The 19,501-nt window shown below is 27.7% G+C and overlaps 1 protein-coding gene and 1 long non-coding RNA gene across 7 annotated transcripts in view; one reads left to right on the top strand and one right to left on the bottom strand.

Moving 5' to 3' along the window:
• Positions 1 to 12,692, bottom strand: part of LOC129606822 (uncharacterized protein DDB_G0283357) — an 87,309-nt gene extending 74,617 nt beyond the window's left edge. For 3 of the 5 annotated variants that reach the window (XM_055517422.1, XM_055517405.1, XM_055517397.1), the window contains exon 1: positions 5,766 to 6,278. In XM_055517422.1, the coding sequence (XP_055373397.1) occupies positions 5,766 to 5,788 (23 nt within the window). In that variant the 5' untranslated portion in view covers positions 5,789 to 6,278. Of the gene's footprint in view, positions 1 to 5,765; positions 6,279 to 12,502 lie in introns of those variants that run through there. The other 2 variants (XM_055517466.1, XM_055517413.1) reach the window with 2 other exon arrangements.
• Positions 1,413 to 5,757, top strand: LOC129606872 (uncharacterized). 2 transcript variants are annotated; one of them, XR_008696780.1, is made up of 3 exons: positions 1,413 to 1,553; positions 4,368 to 4,735; positions 4,798 to 5,757. It is a non-coding gene; the product is annotated as an uncharacterized LOC129606872 (long non-coding RNA). The 2 variants fall into 2 exon arrangements; XR_008696781.1 differs by lacking the exon at positions 1,413 to 1,553 and adding an exon at positions 1,593 to 2,464.
• Positions 12,693 to 19,501: the final 6,809 nt, after the last annotated feature.

A 19,501-nucleotide genomic window follows, 5' to 3' on the forward strand; every position in this document is an offset into this window, starting at 1 on the left:
TAGTGTTACAAACGGTAAGGAAAATTTAGTATACCCTTCGAACATACGTTCGCACTTCATCGTAAAAAGCAACCTATTTTATGTTGGCTTCAAAAATTATTATTTGCTAGCTATCCGTGTATTATTAGATCCATGGTATTCCGATTTAATTGGCTACATCATTGTTTTGTTTGACCTGATGAAAATTTGGATGAAAGTTTCCCTGTTTTGGAAAATACGATGTTAATAGACAATTTAACAATTGAAATTCATAAACTGAATTTGCTATTTATGCAATATTACTGCGATATGTTCTTTGATAATAAGTTTCGAATTTGATTTTAAAAAAGTTCCATCGCAAAATCATGTATACACCTGTCATCATTGTCGCAAAAAAGTGAATGAAAAAAAATTGAATAAAGGAAAAAAATGAAATTTCATTAAAGAGCAGCTGCCAAAAATATTTTAAAAGATGACGCATAAAATGAGTGATAAGTTTCTCAAAAATGTGAATAATAAAAACAAAGATGAAATGTCCGCCCCATAGTTATGTATTCTAAAATGAGATTTTCAGGATTTGATAATTTTCTCCAAACAAAATGTTAAATGGTTGGGACGAATAGTTCCTGTATAGTAATCAGATTATCAGTATCAATTGTATCACGACATACTTTGTAGTTCAATATGAAAGTTTTGTATGTTTTGTTTAAAAATCAAAAATTTTTTATAATTGATAATTATATCAACTTAATCTTCTTAAAATCAAATTTAATTAGTTTAAGAACTAAAATAAGTTTTTTTTATATGTTTTGTATCTGTATAATTTTCGTTATTTTTAAGATCATGTCAAACGGTTAAAAAAAAAATTCCGTATCAGTGTAATATATCAGTCAGTAATAATCAGTGCTTTCTTTGCGTCTGAGTACTTTATCGTATTATACTTCCTTTTTCGAGATATGACACATTCGAAATTTATGTCATTAACTTGAAGTTATCTTTCAAATTTAATTTTGACACTTTATCATTATTTTTATTCTTGTTTCTATTTCCATGTAAGTTTATGTAAAAAACATACATATATAAAAACTAAAAATTTGTAACAATAATTTTTATTTAATCTGCTTTCAAATTTTAGTATGGATTAATATTTCCGATTATGTCACAAAATATTTATTATATGTATGCCAAATTACAATAATAATACAATAACAAAACTTTGAAAAGGATAACGATTTAGGTATGTGTATGTGAAAGGCACATGTATGTGTCTGATACCAATACCAATACACTCTTAAAAATATTTCTTCTCTCTTTTTATGGGTGTTTTCGTATTTAAAAGATTGGGCGCATGACTTAATTTAGCTCATGCTCTTTCTATGTAATATTTATTAATTTTAATAATTATTATAGAAAAAAATTTATAGCTTAAAAAATTGATAAGTTTTTGTGGTAATTTAATGATTTAGTTAATTGAGTTAATTAAGAAATCAATGATGATATTTCATGGTTCAAAAAATTAAAAGATATTTTAAAAATTACAATTTTAAGAATAATTCGCAATTCTTTCCCCAATTGTAAGTAAACAAGAAAACATAGATGCGCTTACTGGAAAATTTGTAATTGCCGCCTATTTGGAAAAATGCCGCATTAAATTTTTGCGTAACAAAATATAAAATTATTATGTAAACGGGAATGTCATTTATAACTTGGCATAGCAAACACATTTTTAAATGTTTCCACATGTTTTGATTGAGATGTACAACTTGTGAAGTTCGCACTTTTAAAGTTAGAGCGTGTAGAGATATAAAAGTTAGGCGCTAAATGAAATCTTATAAAGTTGTGACAGTGTAAGTCATATGGTCTCGTCTTAGCAATATTGCGCATGAAAATATTTTCGGTGCGATTAGTTTTAATAGGTAGTTTAATAGTTTTCAATTTTTGTGCAATTTATTTAGTGCAATCAAATTTTCTTAAAATCTCTATATCTGGAAAACCGTCGAGCTTTTATAGCAACTTCTGAACAAAAGTTTTATCCTGTTTTGATTTCCTAATAACGATCGTACATCATGTTGTACTCATTATTCAATTACCTTGTATATACAAACGGTTGTTATTATTAAGTTTTGATAATTCCGTCTTTAGCCACATAGTCTGCTCCTAACGTTGGCTAAAAAAATTAAAAAAATATTTCAGTAAAATATGTGTTCTACAAAAAAACTAATTCATAATAAATTGAACTCCGATAGAATACCTATTTCCCTCCGATTGTAATTTAAATTTTACAATTGGGGGTTCACTCAAATGAGTTTTTAAATTTACGTAGAAGTTTAAATGCACAAAACTTTTTATACGAAATGCCAAAATTATAGTTGAACTAATGCCAAAATTATATCTATTTATAGTTAAACTGACTGGATGTGACAGAAACAGTGGTTAAGCTAGTTGTAATACAAGTTTTTTCTATTTTTTTTTGTTTTACTATAAGGTATGAATTAAATATTACAAATCTAAACATAAATCGCTTAAATTAGTTAAATATATAATTAAAAAGTTGGCTCAAACCAATAGTTTGTAATGTAGCACTTCTTCAACAAGTGAAAATCCTATTTTTAAAAACAATCTATGTATTGTCCCCACACTATTAAAATTACTATCATTCATGTACAAAACTATTTCAAGGATTGCGTTTAGGACGAACGATTTATGCAAAAATACATTTAAAGAGGTGTTAACATAACGCTCGATTTTAAGGGTTAGCTTTCTGCGTTTGTAGAAATTTGGAAAAGCTTGCAGATTAAGAAACATAAGGCGCCAAAAATTCAAATTTGGCAAATTTCGAGAGGCGATTAATTGAGGCGGGGTAGAGGTGGGAAAAAATTTTCTTCAAACGAAATCAAGTGTTTATTAGTCTCTAGAAGCTGTTAAAATTTCAGACTTACACAACCTACAAGTCTACAAGAAAGACGACATCAAAAGTTTGGAAAAAACGGATTTTCGATAACGGTAAATTTTAACGGTCATGTTGTCTTTATAAAGTTCAAATATGACATGCTTCGACGGAAGAAGAAAGCACTATATTTCTGCGTTTACAAAATTTTAAAAATGCTCATCGTTTCACTGTGATAAATATTTGAAAAATACCATTTTTGGGGTTTTAGAGAGTTTACTTTTAAAGGGGGGGGGGGGAGATAGGCAAAAATTTTGTTTTACAGAAATAAGTTTTTACTTTTTTGGGGTTCTACAGAAATACTCGTACTTTTTGACACCTGAGAAGTAGCTATAACTATATATAATATAATATCGAACGGCCTGAAATCGATCTGATAGATATCACTTGAACCAATCATATATAAAATACCTAAAGCAAAAGTTACAAAATCTTAAAAAAAGAGTGTAATGATTGACTGGGTCAAACGCCTTGTGATATCACTAAATAAGGCTGCTATTAACAAATTCTTATTAGAACCCTCGTAGATTTCTTCACAAAATTTCAGCAAAGCGTTTTCTGTAGATTTACCGCTAAGAAACCGAATTGACGACAACTAAACAAGTTAATCTGCGTTTAATGCATTTTGAGAAGAATGAAAGAAGAGGAATAGGCCTATAATAATTGATCTCAAACGTATTCCTCTTTTAATAGTTCAAGTCTTATAACTTCAGCTACCTTTAAATTGTCAGGAAAAACAGCATTATAAAAATAAAAATTAAGCAAATACGCAAGAACATCCACACTTTGGAACCCAGTCTTTTTTAAAACTTTATTATAGAATTCGCAGCTTTAGAGTTGTAACTTTTCAAAGTATTTATAATTTTTAACAGTTCAGAAGAAGAAATTGGCTCAAAAACGAAACTATCCCTTTCATGTATATCATTTCAAAGGTATATTAAAGGGATAGTTTCATCTATTATATTCATCTCAAAACAATTTTCATAAAACTCATTACAATATTTATCACGAGCACTAACAAGGTATTTATTAAATTTATTGACAAGGATATTGGAATCGGAAGTCCTATTATTATCAACTTCAGCGATATATTACCACGTTTATTATTCACATTCAAAAACAAATATATTAATTACCACTTTTTTTCTTCTTTTGTTAACATAATATCAATCCTTACTCTCTCCAACTTCCTTTTTTATATCACAACACAGTTTTCTATAATAATTATTAATTCTCTTGTTTTTTAATTTCCTAATTAATTTTTTACGTTTATTAATTTTTGGTATAAGTGATAACGAAATGCAAGGCTCTAATTTTTCATTTCGTTAGAGACTTTAGATATATTTTTATTGCACACATTACAAATTTTTGAATAAAGCAATTAAAGACTACAAAGTTACAAGAATTTAATCAATTTAACACAAGAAAAAAACTATTCCAGGATTCACGAAACAATAAATTATTTCACGGACTAAAATTAATTTTATTAAGTTCAGATAAAAAGCAATCCACCACCGGGAAAAAAGAGCTTTGAGAGACGATAAATCTGGACGAACTTTGGGGAATTCATCCCGCACTACAAGTAGATCGGGGAACGTCATCTAGCAGCCTGCATACCGCTGGACATGGAGGCAAAAGGACAATATAAGGCGTTCTTTTGGCATCATTTCGCCTCTCGGTACGAAAATGATACCAACATAAAGAGTGTTGACAGACAGCAGCGAAACAAGTAAGAACCGTCTCCTACAAGATGAAGGAAAAATGAAAGGCGGTTTTCCAGGGATGACTTAGAAGCTGCAACTTTTAAAAGTGAATCAAGGAAATTTATTGTTTAGGAAACATATTAATATTGTTTCAATTTTGGAATTTAGTTAAGGATATCTGGTGGCAGTTTATGTGTTATAATGTGTGTGCTGGATGTATAAAGTGCGCTCCTATGGGCTTGGAAAAGATGGTGGATTTGGCTAAGCGGACTGGAAAACAGGTCGTAATTAGCTGCGATGCTAATGCTTATAATTCCATCTATAGCATAGATACGAATACTATAGGTGAGTCTTTATTTGATTTCCTTATTTGTACCTTTTTAGGGTGGCTAACGTAGGTCATAGGCTCACATTTGTAAAAAGGATTAGGCAATAGGTATTGAACCTTACACTGATCTCGCCTTTCTGAGTGAACTTATGGGATCATAGACACATAGATTTGTAGGTACTTGTTCACTGGTTCGTTTCCTAGATGGGTCAGTGAGTATTTGACGTTTAAAAGTGGAGAGGCCAAGTTGGTGACCTGCTCATTGAGCTGTGCAGATTGAAATATCATTTTCACAAATTAGAACAATCTAAGGCCGTTTGTGTGGATTTTGTCATGGTGAAAAAAAGATGGATGAGCATATTCTCTGTTCTGTTATCTGATGACTGTTGTCCAGATTTGAGGCTGGTGACTGGGGTAAGGTTGAGCAAAGTGAGGCCGTGGTGGACACGGACATAATACTGAGCGGACATAATACCAAGATTCTTCAGGGGACTAGAAAAATTGTTTATGAAAGCGGATCCCGGATTACAAAAGTTACTAGGATCCAGGTGTGGAGAGCGACACGGGTTCGGTCTTCCGCAATTTAAAAAAAAATACTTGGATTGAAATTTGCTGCAAAATGGTACATTAATGCGCAATTCAGTTTATGTCTGCTGAATAATGTAGGAATATGAATAGTTTTGAGGCGATTTTAAAGTCAAGATTATATATATTTCTGAAGTGGGTGACATTATGGATGTCATACATAATAAAACAATTTTTAATATATACAATAGAAAATGGATAAAATTTTAACATGTGTACATACCTGTAATCTTCAAAAAGATGCATTTTAAATATTTTTGTTTGTGTTTTTTTAATTATATTGAATTTTTTCTTTATAATTAACTTTCGTTTAATAAATTATTTGTTTTTTGTTATTTTAAATTGAATGTTCTGTTATATTTGAAATCACATTAAATTTTAATAATGATAAATAATATATGAGTAGGTGCACGTGCACTAAAAAAAGAAAAAAATTAAATTCAATTATAGCATAACAAAGGAAAAAGATCAAATGCCAATTATAATACCACAATATTTAATTTTTGGTATAAAACAAAAAATTAATGGAAAAAATTAATTGAATACTTTCGTTATTTTAAGTTTTTGTTCTAAATTTAAAATTAATTTTTGATTATTTTTAAATTATTATTTATAAAAAAAGGTGAAATTTAAAATGACCTAATTAAAAAGAGAAAACAATATATTTTAATTCAATAATTTTCATTTTTCTTTCAATTTTTTTTTTTGAGGTTTCAATTTATTTGGCAAGGAATTGCAAATTTTCTGAAAAAAAAAAAAGAATTTCAAATGAAAAACGGCAAAAAAAAAGTTAATCAAGAAATAAAATTAAAAACAAAAATTTATTTTATTTGGTTTTAATTGTATTTTGTTAAGGTTTAATCTGTAAGTTCAATTTATAAGCTTCGAATTGAGTGTTAATATACTTGACTTCAAAATTGCAATAATACGGTATTAACACAAAACTTAGTTTATCAGTTTTAGTTTCTGAATTCTGTAGCAATATAGTATCACCGCAATTCTAAAGTCACTGGCATATCGTATTACTGAATTTTAAAAGTTAGAAGAAATTTTTTCAAAATTCAAAATTATTATTTTCATTTATTTGTGATAAGTATATTAATCTTGAATCAAAAAATTAAAACATTTTTAATATGCAAATAATCAATGTATGTCAATGCATAATTCAGCATTTAATTACTTATCGATTATAGGTGCACACATTTAACAAAAAAAAGCCATTATTAGCTGTAAAAATATTTTCATACCTTATATTATTTAAGAATAAAGTCTGAATTCCATATATGTAATTATTGTAAAAAAAACGTAAACTTTATTCAAATCCGTCCCGTAAAGGAACAAAATTTTGAAATATTTAAAAATATTTTACACCACAATGTTTAAAGTGAAAATAATTAAATTTAAAAGCTGTTTTTTAAAATCAATTTTTTTTACAATCTGTAAGCAATGTTAAACTTCAACTTCTCAAAATCAGTGTAATTACGTAGTTAAAGATTCTCACATAAACATAAATAAACGTAAAATATCTGTACACAGTATATGTTTAAATTTTCTGAATTAAAGTACATATATAAGTTTCATAACGACATTAATTCTTAATTATTACAAAATTTTGTAATTAGATTTATATAAATACTGAATTTTGTACTATTATTACTATAACTTTGTAGTTTTGCCTTATGCTACGCGATGTCAGTTAGTTAGTTTCGGTAACAACCAGAATTCAAATATCATGAAGTCAGTTGATTATTTCTCTTTATATACGCAAAAAGTATATTTGGCCCGTTACAAACGTCCAGTTGCTTATATATGAACTTTCATGTAAATCGGTTGAATATTTGTTTCAAAATGGTCAAAAATGTAAAACAGGTCCCCTAAAAAGTACAGTTCCAAAGTACAATACACAATTAAACCTGATATATCCCAAAAGTTGATCCATCCTAGCCATGATCGAAATAAACTTACATACATATATAATTTCAAAATCGGTTCAGCCGAACTTGAGATACACGCGTGCGCACACAACCCGACAGGCTGCTAAAAATAGTTTATTTACACTTCCCTACCATGGAGAAGTGCGCTCTCATCAAAAACTATATACATATGCAAAATTTGTTGCATGTCATATAACCTACCTATTGTATACACAAACGGTCGGTAAATACTATATTATTATATTCTTGAAATTATGTATATAATTGATTTATATTATTAAAACCTTTATTCAGCATATATGAGGATAAGCTTTTAAAATATTCAATTTAATAATATTATATCTGTTAGGTACGAATAGCGAATTTTATTTTCATATATATTTTAGAATTTAAGATATTTTCAATATGCGAACATGTAGAGGCCAATATTTAACATTATACTGCAGTATGCTTTAAATATTTACTAAAGTACTATATAATCGTTTACAACTTTGTGTACATTAACTTATTACACAATTAAACTTAGGAATTATAATTGCTAAATTGTGTATTAAAACAAAGTATTATTGCAATTTTAAAGTTAGAAAAGTTCTGCATAGTTTAGCAATACACATTTGTGAGGCGAAATTTAAATATGACATTAAATTGGACTTTTCAATATAGCTGAATTGGCATTTCTGAAGAGCTAGTTAAATTAAAAATGAAGTGTTATAATAATATTGCGAAATTCAGTTCGTATATTTTGGATATCGTATTACATAACTGAATTTTAATTGTTTCTAGTAAATTATCGATTCACAGAAATGTGAAAAAGTAAATTCTAACGAAAAAATAATTAAAAGAAATGTTAAATATTTAAAAAAACAATTGAATACACTTCTTAGCTTCCAAAATGTGCTAATACGGTATTAATATACAATTCAGCAATTCATAGTTCTAGACTGAATTGTGTATCAATATCATATTACTGCAATTTATATGCAATTGAGATCATTACTAGTATTTGTTGAATTTTGTAGTAACACAGTATTATTATAATTTCAAGGTTTTTTGTTCACGTATTACAAAATTTCAATAACTTTTATAATAAATAAAATAAAAAAATCTAATTCATTTAAAAATTAAATGAAAACACTAATTTTTGTTATAAAAACAAGATGCATGTATACTCAAAATTATTAAGTAATAGTTATTATTGACCTTATTAAAGATTAATTCAACTTATTACAGTTTAAATTGTTTAATAAATGAAATTAAAATTAACTAATGTACATATACATTTTGGCGTTTGTTCCATATTTTCAATATAAAAATTTATAAAGTTTTTAAAGTTTATAAAGTGTTTTTATATTTCAAAAATAAATTTATATTCAATATTTAAATGCCACTTTAGTTCTTGAAATCGCTATATCAATATTCGCTATATAGTGACATAGTGTCACTGCATAATTCAGCGATTAAGATGTGTAAATCAAATTTTATAGTTATGTACCCTGACTTCCATATTGTGTAATAATGCAGTATTAACACATAATTCACCTTATAAATTTTAATTGCTTAATTATGTATCAATACAGTAATACTATGAAGTCTATCTGTCAGGATAAGTCTTTTCAGAACATGTTCAAATTTGTGTTAGTTAATATATGTAGATATGTATATACACGGTGATTCACCGACATGCTAGGAGCCATATACCACCGGGTAGAGGGTGTAACCGGGTAGAAATTTTTGTTCGGAACAGTATTAAATTGGAACCGTTTCCAAGCTACAGGGATTTTAAGAAAATTTACCGAAATTATTTATAACTTCCGTTAAAAAAAAAAATATTAGAGTTTCAAATAGATAGTTTTTGAAAGACCTTTAAGAAGGCTTTAAATAAAGAAAGCGGATTAATTGGTTTTGCATGTTTTTTCGGAAACACAAGCATTCGAACTTTAGGAAAATTCAATTTTACTCATCTTTTATTTTTTACCTTTTTTTTCCGACAATTTGTCATGAATTTTTTTTAAACTTCCAAAATTTTCTTTACAGAATTTTTGCCCAGCTGCTTAAGATTTAATTTAATTTTTAAGGCGTTAAAAAATCTTTTGTGGTACAGCAGATATAGCAAAAAAACCACTTTTGCTTCAAGATTTTAAAGACCCTAAAATATGCACATACTTAAAAAATTGTGGTTATTTTTCATTTTTATTGATATTAATTATAAAGTGTAATAATTAATATTAACTAGAAAGCAGTTATCATTTTTAGGAACCGTTATTTTGCCAAAAAAACTGAATTTTAAGAATTTTATTAAAATCTAACACATTTTGGAGAAAAATTCCTGCTATTTTTTTTTTTTTTTTTAAGTTTTTTCCACAAATTAATTGTTTTCTAGGTTCTGCGAGAAAGTGCATACCGAAGATGGTCAGACTGCTCAAACGATAATTTGTTATCTGACTCACCTTTTCGGGGACACTGATAATCTCTTGGCCACCAAGTTCCGTATATTTAATTCCATCCAGCTTATTCCTCAACAGCTTAAGAAATTGAGCATTTGTAGCAAAAAGTTGGAAAAAAGAAAAACCACCTCTACAATTTATATATTTGAAAAAAAAATATTAAAATTAGTTTTTTTTCTCAAAATTACGGTTTTAATGTTAACTGCATTTAAGAATGATTTTTTTATTAAAAAATAAAAACGGTTGACATTTTCTTATAAAAACGATATATTTCCTTATATTAACGATATATTTCCTGTATCATAAAAGAAATTTTAACTATTAATGACCTAAATTAAAGCTGGGCAGAATTCTGTAAAGAAAATTTTGGAAATTTCAAAAAAATGCATGACAATTTTTCGGGAGAAAAAAAGTAAAAAAATAAAAGATGAGTAAAATTTGAATTTTCCTAAAGTTCGAATGCTTGTATTTCCGAAAAACATGCAAAACCAAATAATAAATTATCCTTCTTAAAGCTCTTTCAAAATCTATCTGTTTGAAACTTCTATCTTTTTTGGAACGGAAGTTATGTGCGAAAAAACATAAGTATGTTCAAATTTCGCAGAATTTTCTTAAAATCCTTATAGCTCGGAAACGATTCCGATTTAGCAATATGTTCCAAATTTTACTCATTTTCGACCCTCTACCCGGTAGTATACGGCTCCTAACTTGTTGGTAAATCCTGCATATATAGTCATTTAATCCGTCATTTTGGATTTATATGACTGAATTTGCGAAAAAAAAAACATTTTACGAACTGACTGTAAACCTTGATGATCGTAAACATAAATTTTATGTTAACACTTTAAAATAACTTTACTCTAGTGTTTCAAAATGACTATTAATTATAAAAGATAAACTAGTAGAAAATGTTTATTTTGGATATTTCAAACGTATGACACTCAAAACATAGAATATTTTTAGCCATACTAGCTTATTTCAAAAAGTTTTTGAAAAATATAATCATTTACGTTTATTCAGAATTATATTTTTGGAGTCAAAAATCAGAAAACCAAATTTTCTTAGTAAAAGACTAAACTTGGTGATAGACAATGAACATATTAGATTTTGAATAAAAATCCATAAGCAAAGAAAAATATTTTATTTTCGAGTTTGTAAAAAATATTGACGGAGTTATTTTTCAAAGACTAGATTGAAATCATTCGAAAACTCAGTTTTTCGACTTCTGTTTAGACATCTATGCCTAAGTTTAATCGATTTTAAAACCTATACTATATTAGCATTAGAAACTCAAAATGTAATTTTTCTGTTTGTTGCTTTTTATATCCACTTATAGAGCGAATAGACAACAATATTTATGTAAATTCTAATTTAAATATATACACAGTAATAAGATCTTTAAATTTATAGCTTAATTTTGTATGTCCCCTTTTTGAGTTGCCTTTTTTTCAATCACTTCAATCGCCTTCTTTAGTCATTTTAAATTCTGAATTCTCAGAATGTTTGTGAATGTTGAGTGATACTCTTCAGTTCTGAAAATATCGGATTTTGACCGCATTTATTTTTTGAAAATATCTGTAAGTATTTTAAAATATAGACTAAACTTGTCATCTTCAAAAACAAAGTGATTGACTTTTATATTATGAATTTTACTAATACAACATCATAGTTGTGAAATTAATAAGTATGTGCTTATTACACTAATAATTTAATATTCATAATAAAATTAGTGTAATAGGCACAATCCTATAAATATATATGTTCTTGTTATTGTGTGTTTCAATAGTAGATTGTATGTAGCAGTCAATGTAAACAAAAGAAATACTTAGTAATCATGTGGATTACAGTATAAAGCAATGTAGAGAACATTTCGTCGGCAATTTCTTCATGCTTCTGTAGCTCAGTTGGTAGAGCGTCCGCCTAGAAAGCGGTAGATCACTGGTTCGAGTCCAGTTCGAGGAGAAAAATTTTTTAATTAATTTTTCTGTCTTTAACTCGTTCCTTTGATTACGTCATCCATCTGTTCTGCAGTTGTATGAAGAAATTTCCATTAAGTTAGATTGACCTTTCTTATTTAAGCACTTTCTGTATTTTGATTATGAAAATGTTATAGTCAACAATATTGGAAAAAAGTTAACAATTATTTTATTGGTTTTTTATTCATGGTAATTGTATGCAATTACACAAATACATTAATATTATTTGTAAATATATTTTATAAAAAACAAATATGTGTGAGCATGCATACATTGTTGTTAATATACTTTATGCAGCAATATTGTATGTATACTACTGAATAAAGTGAATTAATAAAAATTTCTTATAAGAAATAATAACCTAAAGAAGGAAATTTGTGTTTACGATCATGAAAAAAGATAAACTGTGATTTCAAACTTGTAGTAATACTGTTAATATACAATTTGCCAATCACAATTTATAAGCTGATTTGTATGTTAATTGTTGTAATTTTCAATTAAGAAAAAGCTATTAAAATGAAGGTACAATTAAATTGTTAACATGAAAACAAAGACTCAAACTAAAAAGTAAAATATGAATTTAAAATGAATTTTGCTTTTACTTACAAGAATATTATTTTTCTTTATTTGTATTTGGCATTCTCATTAAATATCATCAGCATCACCATCACCATCACCATCATCATTATTTTTATTCGATTCTTTATCATTATTGAAGCTGTTGTCATTATATATTAAATAAATTTTATCATTTAGTTTACTCTATTATTAAAATTTTTATATTATTGCTATAATTAACTTATTATTTTTTTATTAAACTATATAATAATATATTACAAAATTCATTGTTCCGAAATTATGTTTCACTGTAAATTTTAAAGATTTTTTTTCTTTTTGTGAAAAAGATTCTTTTTTTTTTTAAATCAAAATAACATAAAACAATAAAAAAATAAATTTAAATACAACCATACCAATCTTTACGGTCTAGATAAATTCCACGAAATTTGGAAGAAAAAGGGAAAATCTTATAAGGTATCAATTATTCGAGTACAAATTCATACAAAATCAGTGGAATCATCGATTTTAAATTTTTTGAATATTTACAATGTTTAATCATTCAAAATACATTTTCACATATCTTTTTTTCCTTTAAATCAAAAATACATACACACATTAACAAGTACATACACTTTATTATACGTAAATAATAATAACAGACTCTAAGAACTAACAATAATCTATAGCGGGTTTTTCGCATAAGGTGCCAAATAATTTCAGTGATGATTCCTTCATCAATATCCAGCAAAAAATTATATAGATGTTATGATATACAATTAAGATACAAATAAGGAATACAAATACGAACTACAAAAAAGGTGAAGGAAGTATAGGTAGGGTGGTTAAGGTATACTCCTTTTCGAACTACAACCTGTTGAAAAGAAAGGTTTTTTCTTCATGCAAAAAATAAATGCATATTACTTAGGAAACAATTGAGGGTTTGTTTTAGAGACGATTAAGTCCTCTTTATTTTCGGTCTTACAATCAGTTTGATTTGAGACATACTTTTCAAAATTAGAGTTTTTTAGTTTTTTTTTGAAATTTTTTTTAATTACTCGAAATTTCTGGGGAATTTTTTTTTTGAAGTTTATTTTAAAAGTTCCTTAGCAAAAAAAAGGCCATTGTACCCAAACGTCAAAATTTTAATGATTTTGAAAATTTTGAGCACTTTTGAAAAACTTATACAATAATTCAACGCAAAATTAAAATTTCAACTCAATTAAATTAATTTCAACTTAAAAGAAAATTAGCATTCCAACTTATTTTAGTCAGCCATTGATTCCGTATATGGCCTGAATGAAAGAGATTATTAAGTTTTATTTTTAAATTTATGATTAACGGATATTCGAAGTTTGTCTAGCAAATCAACAAAAGTTACATATATCTTTCCTGCCAGCTAAATTTATTTAGGAAATAGTTTCTGCTGTTAATTGCTAAATTGTATTACAATATAAAAGTTGTGTTTTTCATAGGTCAGAATATGATTCTTTTTGTTTCTTTTTTTTGAATAAAAATCGGTGAAAAACAGGAACAAAAATCATGTAAATTTGTTCATTAAAAAAAAGTTTCTTTTTTAAGTAAAAACAAGTAAAAACGTTTCAGTCGGTATAAACCGATTGAATTATACCCTGCACCTTTTGTCGTTGTATATCAATTACTCGAACCTGTGAAACCATTCTATAGAAACTTCACGGATATGTCTGACCTAAAATTGGAAACACGACTGCCAAGTTTCATGAATCTGGCTTTATTATTTTTCCAAATATTTAAAGTTAGCTTTTGTAGTTGTATGGCAAGTACTTAAACCTGTCAAGCAATTCCACAAAAACTTAAGAAATATATCTGATCTATAATTGGACACAGAACTGCCAAGTTTCGTGAATCTGACTTTATTATTTTTCAAAATATTTAAAATGAACTTTTGGAGTTGTATGGCAAGTACCCGAACCTGTCAAGCAATTCCACTAAAACTTCCCAAATATATCTGATCTATAATAGGCCACATAACTGCCAAGTTTCATGAATTTGACTTTATTATTTTTCTAAATATTTAAAATTAGCTTCTGGAGTTGTATGGCAGGTACCCGAACCTGTCAAGCAATTCAACTAAAATTTCAGAAATATATCTGACATATGATTGGACACACAACTGACAAGTTTCATGAATCTGACTTTATAGTTTTTCCAAATATTTAAAATTAGCTTTTCGACTTGTATGGCAGGTACCCGAACCTGTCAAGCAATTCCACTAAAACTTCAGAAATATATCTAACCTATAATTGAACACACAACTGCCAAGTTTCATGAATCTGACTTAATTATTTTTCCGAATATAAAAAATTTGCTTTTGGAGTTGTATGGCAGCTACCCGAACCCGTTGTCCGAATTAATCCAATTACAATAAGGTTCGTCTTTAGCACAAAAGAAAGAATTTGTGAAAGTTTGGTGTCGATTGCAATATCCGTTTTTGAGTTATCGTGCGATCGGACGGAAGGACGGACGGACAGACGGACATGTCTAAATCGACGCAGAATTTTACGCTGAGCAAGAATATATATATATGTCCATACCGCAGATGACTCCTTCAAGTAGTTAGAAACTCCATACCAAAGTTAATATACCCTTCACGAAGTGCAGTGTATAAAAAATCTATGTGGTCAGCACATAACAGACCGCAATATATATTACCTAGTTTAGTAAAAATGTCGCAGAAGATTTGAATTGCAGTACTACACTACAGAGCTGCACAATTAAAAAGTTGCAACTTTTAAGTTGAATTGCATATAAATACCATTACATATTACTTTCGGCGGTATAATGGTATAAATACCATTATTATTTTTATATAAAGCTATAAATTAAATGTTAAATTAAAGACCGTTATACTATAAATTAAATGGGAGAATATGAAAAAAAAATTTTAAATGTTTTAACAAGCAAATGTGTAATTTTCCGTCAATATTGAAACAAATTTAATTTTTTGAATAATTAAAAAATATATGATTTCATTTAATTTTTATTCACTACCAATTTTTTGTTTTACTCTTTTTATGAACACCAGGCCGTTACAGCTGACTTTTTGGGGTTAAGCTTCAGTTTAGCAAGTAAGTCACTAGTCAATAATTTATTATGACCTGCCGCAGTTTTTTCTTTAAATTAAATATTAAAGGCTATTTATGTTTTTATTAAAATATATTGTTTTATTTTTGTTGGTATTCATCTTCAAATATTATGGACATATCGCTAAAATTATTTTTATATTAGCGTTTTATTTTATACTAGCATGCTTGAGGGCGCCAGAGGCAACCCGTCTCCGGTGTTTATGGAATCGAATCGAAAGGCGAATTTTTTTAAGTAATTTTTCTCCCGATTTTTTAATCGATTTTTCTAAACTACACCACACACATACTTGAGAAAATTCAGTAATTTAACAAACAACAATACATTGTATTTATATTGCATCATCTAAAAGAGTCAAAAAAAATTACAAGTTCCTGTATCACAGGTGAAATCTTTAAATTTAAAGAAACTAAATAATTAAAAAAGCTCTAAAATTTTAGGTTTGTTCTTTTTCGAAACAAATTAAATTTATCTTCCTTGTTATTTAACTTTAAAAAAAATTCGATGATTTAAAAAAGTTCACATTGGAATTCAACATAAGGTTATTTATGTGCTGACTGTTGAGCATGGACTAATTCATTGGGACTCAATTTGTTAAAAATGAATGGGTATACATTATGAGCATAAATATACAATTTAATGAAGAAAGAAAAATTCAAAATTAGATTAGGTAATAAGTCGTTGACTTGCAAAATATGAAAATGATATATATCAGTAGTAGTCAATCAATTAGTAATAATTTAAAATGAAGAGGAACTTAGATTTCACAAAGTTCTTTTAGTTCTGTATGTCATATGGTTTTACTCTAAAATGTTTGGAACGAATATACTAACGCTCTGCAAAAATACATTTTTATTGAAGCAAAATACTGGGCATATTATATTCTATAATGTATTTATATTCTAAAATATATACAAAACCAAAGCGGTGAACGACAATGGGGGACTGTTTCCGTTGTTAGCGCACAACAAAACCGCACACACATGATAACAAAAGAAAAACCGCCAGTGACAAGACTGGATTTTAGGATCTTTCAACGCAAACGCTAAACTACGTTTCATTCCAGGAAGTCCCATCTATGTTCATATATATTTGTATTCTATAGGAATTTGGATATTTCACCGGGGGAAATAGCCCCTGTTCTGTTCTCGACATAAATCATTCTAACATATTATAATATCGTACTTCGTAAGCACTACCTATACCAAAAAAAAAATAAAATAAACAAAATTTTGTTCTGTGAACAAAATGAATGGTATTGAATTCGTATAGCATAACGTTTTATTTTGTTGTTCTCTCTCGCCTTATATAATTTACTATATTTACATAATGTATATGAGAATATTTAAAAATGTTAAGTTCACCTGCTCTGCAAGCGAATTGAATTTTTTATTACAATACTATTCAGATGTAAGTATAAAAATCTACATTAAATACATAAATATTTTTTTTTCCTTTTCCACCATAACATTAATATAAGTGCATGTAATTAACGCGGATCCATTTTGGCTATTTAAGTTCATTATCAAAAAAAATCAGATGTGGTCAGCACATAACCGACCGCAATGTACATATATTGTCTAGACTAGTAAAAGTATTCCAGAGGACTATAAAAAGGTGTTTTAAACAATTCTTTACAATTTTAGGAACACTAATGAACTTTTAGTTAACATACCTAGAAAAATGTAAATTTGGCTCTTAGTAGAGTTTCATTTTCTGTCGTCTGAATTATACGAAAAGTTCTTCAGTAACTTTTGGTAATAACTAGAACTCAAATATTAAATTTCAAGAAATTCCATTAATTAGTTCCGTAGATATGGTAAAAAATGTAAAATCACAATCTTCTTTTCTTTCTTCAGATCGACAAAGCGACAGGTTAACTACCATGGAGAAGTGTATTCCCACCGAGAGCTTGATATGCAAAATTTGATGCCATCACATAACCAACCTTATTGTATACACAATAAGGTAAAATATTAAAAAAAAAACTTATAAAAATGATTATGACGTTTTTTTTTCTAATCATATGTTTACCGTTTTATTCATTTCCCTAAACGTAGATCCTTAAATGGTGTTGACAAAGCGTACTCTAAGTAGAAAAAAAATATGTACTTCAAATTTTCTTACTATAAGTTTAAATAAGATCACAATCTGGTTCCTAGCTGTTCGCATCAATATTTTTAAACAATTTTTTTGAATTTAAAATGTTGCTTACTATTTCAACATAAAAGGAGCCTCTCAATTTAGTTTTAATCAAATTAGCAGAAGAAAATACCTTTCAGCTGCCGCACTGCACTGCAATACAAACATATTTCATCTGCTGACGTCGACGAATTTTCCTAAGTTTGGTTATTTGACATTTTAACCAGCTAATTGATTAACATGACTACAAAAAGACAGGTAGCGGCTCTTGAATTAGTAGAAAAAGGTATGTGTAATACAAATTTCGTTAGCCAAGGTTTTGTCAACAAATTTTTAAATATACAAAAAAAAAATTTTTTTTTATTTACAAATTATATTTTTCTACTGAAAAATTTTTTCAACAATAATTATCAATATTGTTTTTGGATCTGACAGAGCAAAAAACAAAATCGGATCCAAAATACAAGAGGAGGAGCTGGGGATACAAATTTTCAAATCGGAGCCAAACGACAGCCCTGGATATAATATGTACAGAATTGCGAATACATTTTTTTTCGTTTTCGTTTTGTGTGTTATTTGTTCTGCAAGCGTTGGAGATCTTACTTGGGCTAATATTAATAAGAAGAAAATTATTGTGTATTGCATGTAAGCTTTATGATATTAAGTATAGCTTTTATTGAAATTAAACTCAAAACCTATCAGGGAAAAGATCGCTGCTATAATTATTGTATCGTTGGTCTGATACAACAAATTAATATTTATTCATAAACGTTTAAATGTAAATAAATAATAAGTCTAACCATATATTATTTTAAATTTGCTCAGACTTAGTTCAGAAATATTTCCGTCAGATCAATAACTACACGTTTCTTTTTTCAAATCCCTTCTTGCCAAATAGTTTTTTAATTTTTCCCTTGAACTGATATCTGCATCATCAACGCATATTTTTTTTCCTTTAATAATAAAAACATAAAATGTCACACAAATTTAAATATTCTTCCTACACCTGTTAGTTAACCAACTATTTTTTCCGACCACATTGTACACAATGAGGATATGTGATGGCACCAAATTTTTGATGTCGAGTTTTCATTGTATGAAAGTAGAAATAAACAACTTTTAGAGAGATGTCGGTCTGCCGGTATGTGTGTGCACACGTGTATCTCAAATTCGGCTGAACCGATTTTCATGAAATTTTATATGTGAATTTATTTTGGCTATGGCACGGATTTATGAACTTTTGGAATATATCAGACCTCCAGAAGTGGACCTTGTTGCGTGTATAAAAAGAAATAATCAACCAATTTCCTTTAAATTTAATATTTAAATTTGGTGTTAGAAGTATAAATCTGTATGAATTTTTTGGAAGGATTAGGCTTCGGAAACCGAATTTGGGGGCCGATTTTACGTTCTTAACGGTATCTACGGAAAGGATTGATGGAATTTCTTGAAATTTGATATCTGTATTTTGCTTGTTAATGAATCTAACTGTTGAGTTTTTCAGTGGAATCGAGTGGCGTCAGTTAAAAGCTTCCTAACTTCCTTAAAATTGAAAGGAAGTGTTTAAAATGCATTTTCATAATCTTCTGTAACATTTTCACTAAACTAGGTAATATATATTACGGTCTGTTATGTGCTAACCACATAGATTTTTTTTTGTTTAATTTTTGTGTATCGAGTTTATTTATAATTACAAGGAAATCATGTTATAAATAAAAACATTTTATAAAACAGAATTTTATAAAATTATTATTTAAAAAATTTTTAAATTTCTCATTCCGATTC

Source organism: Condylostylus longicornis, unplaced genomic scaffold, assembly GCF_029603195.1.
Source record: "Condylostylus longicornis isolate FDR11 unplaced genomic scaffold, ASM2960319v2 ptg000003l, whole genome shotgun sequence".
Taxonomy (NCBI): Eukaryota; Metazoa; Arthropoda; class Insecta; order Diptera; family Dolichopodidae; genus Condylostylus; species Condylostylus longicornis.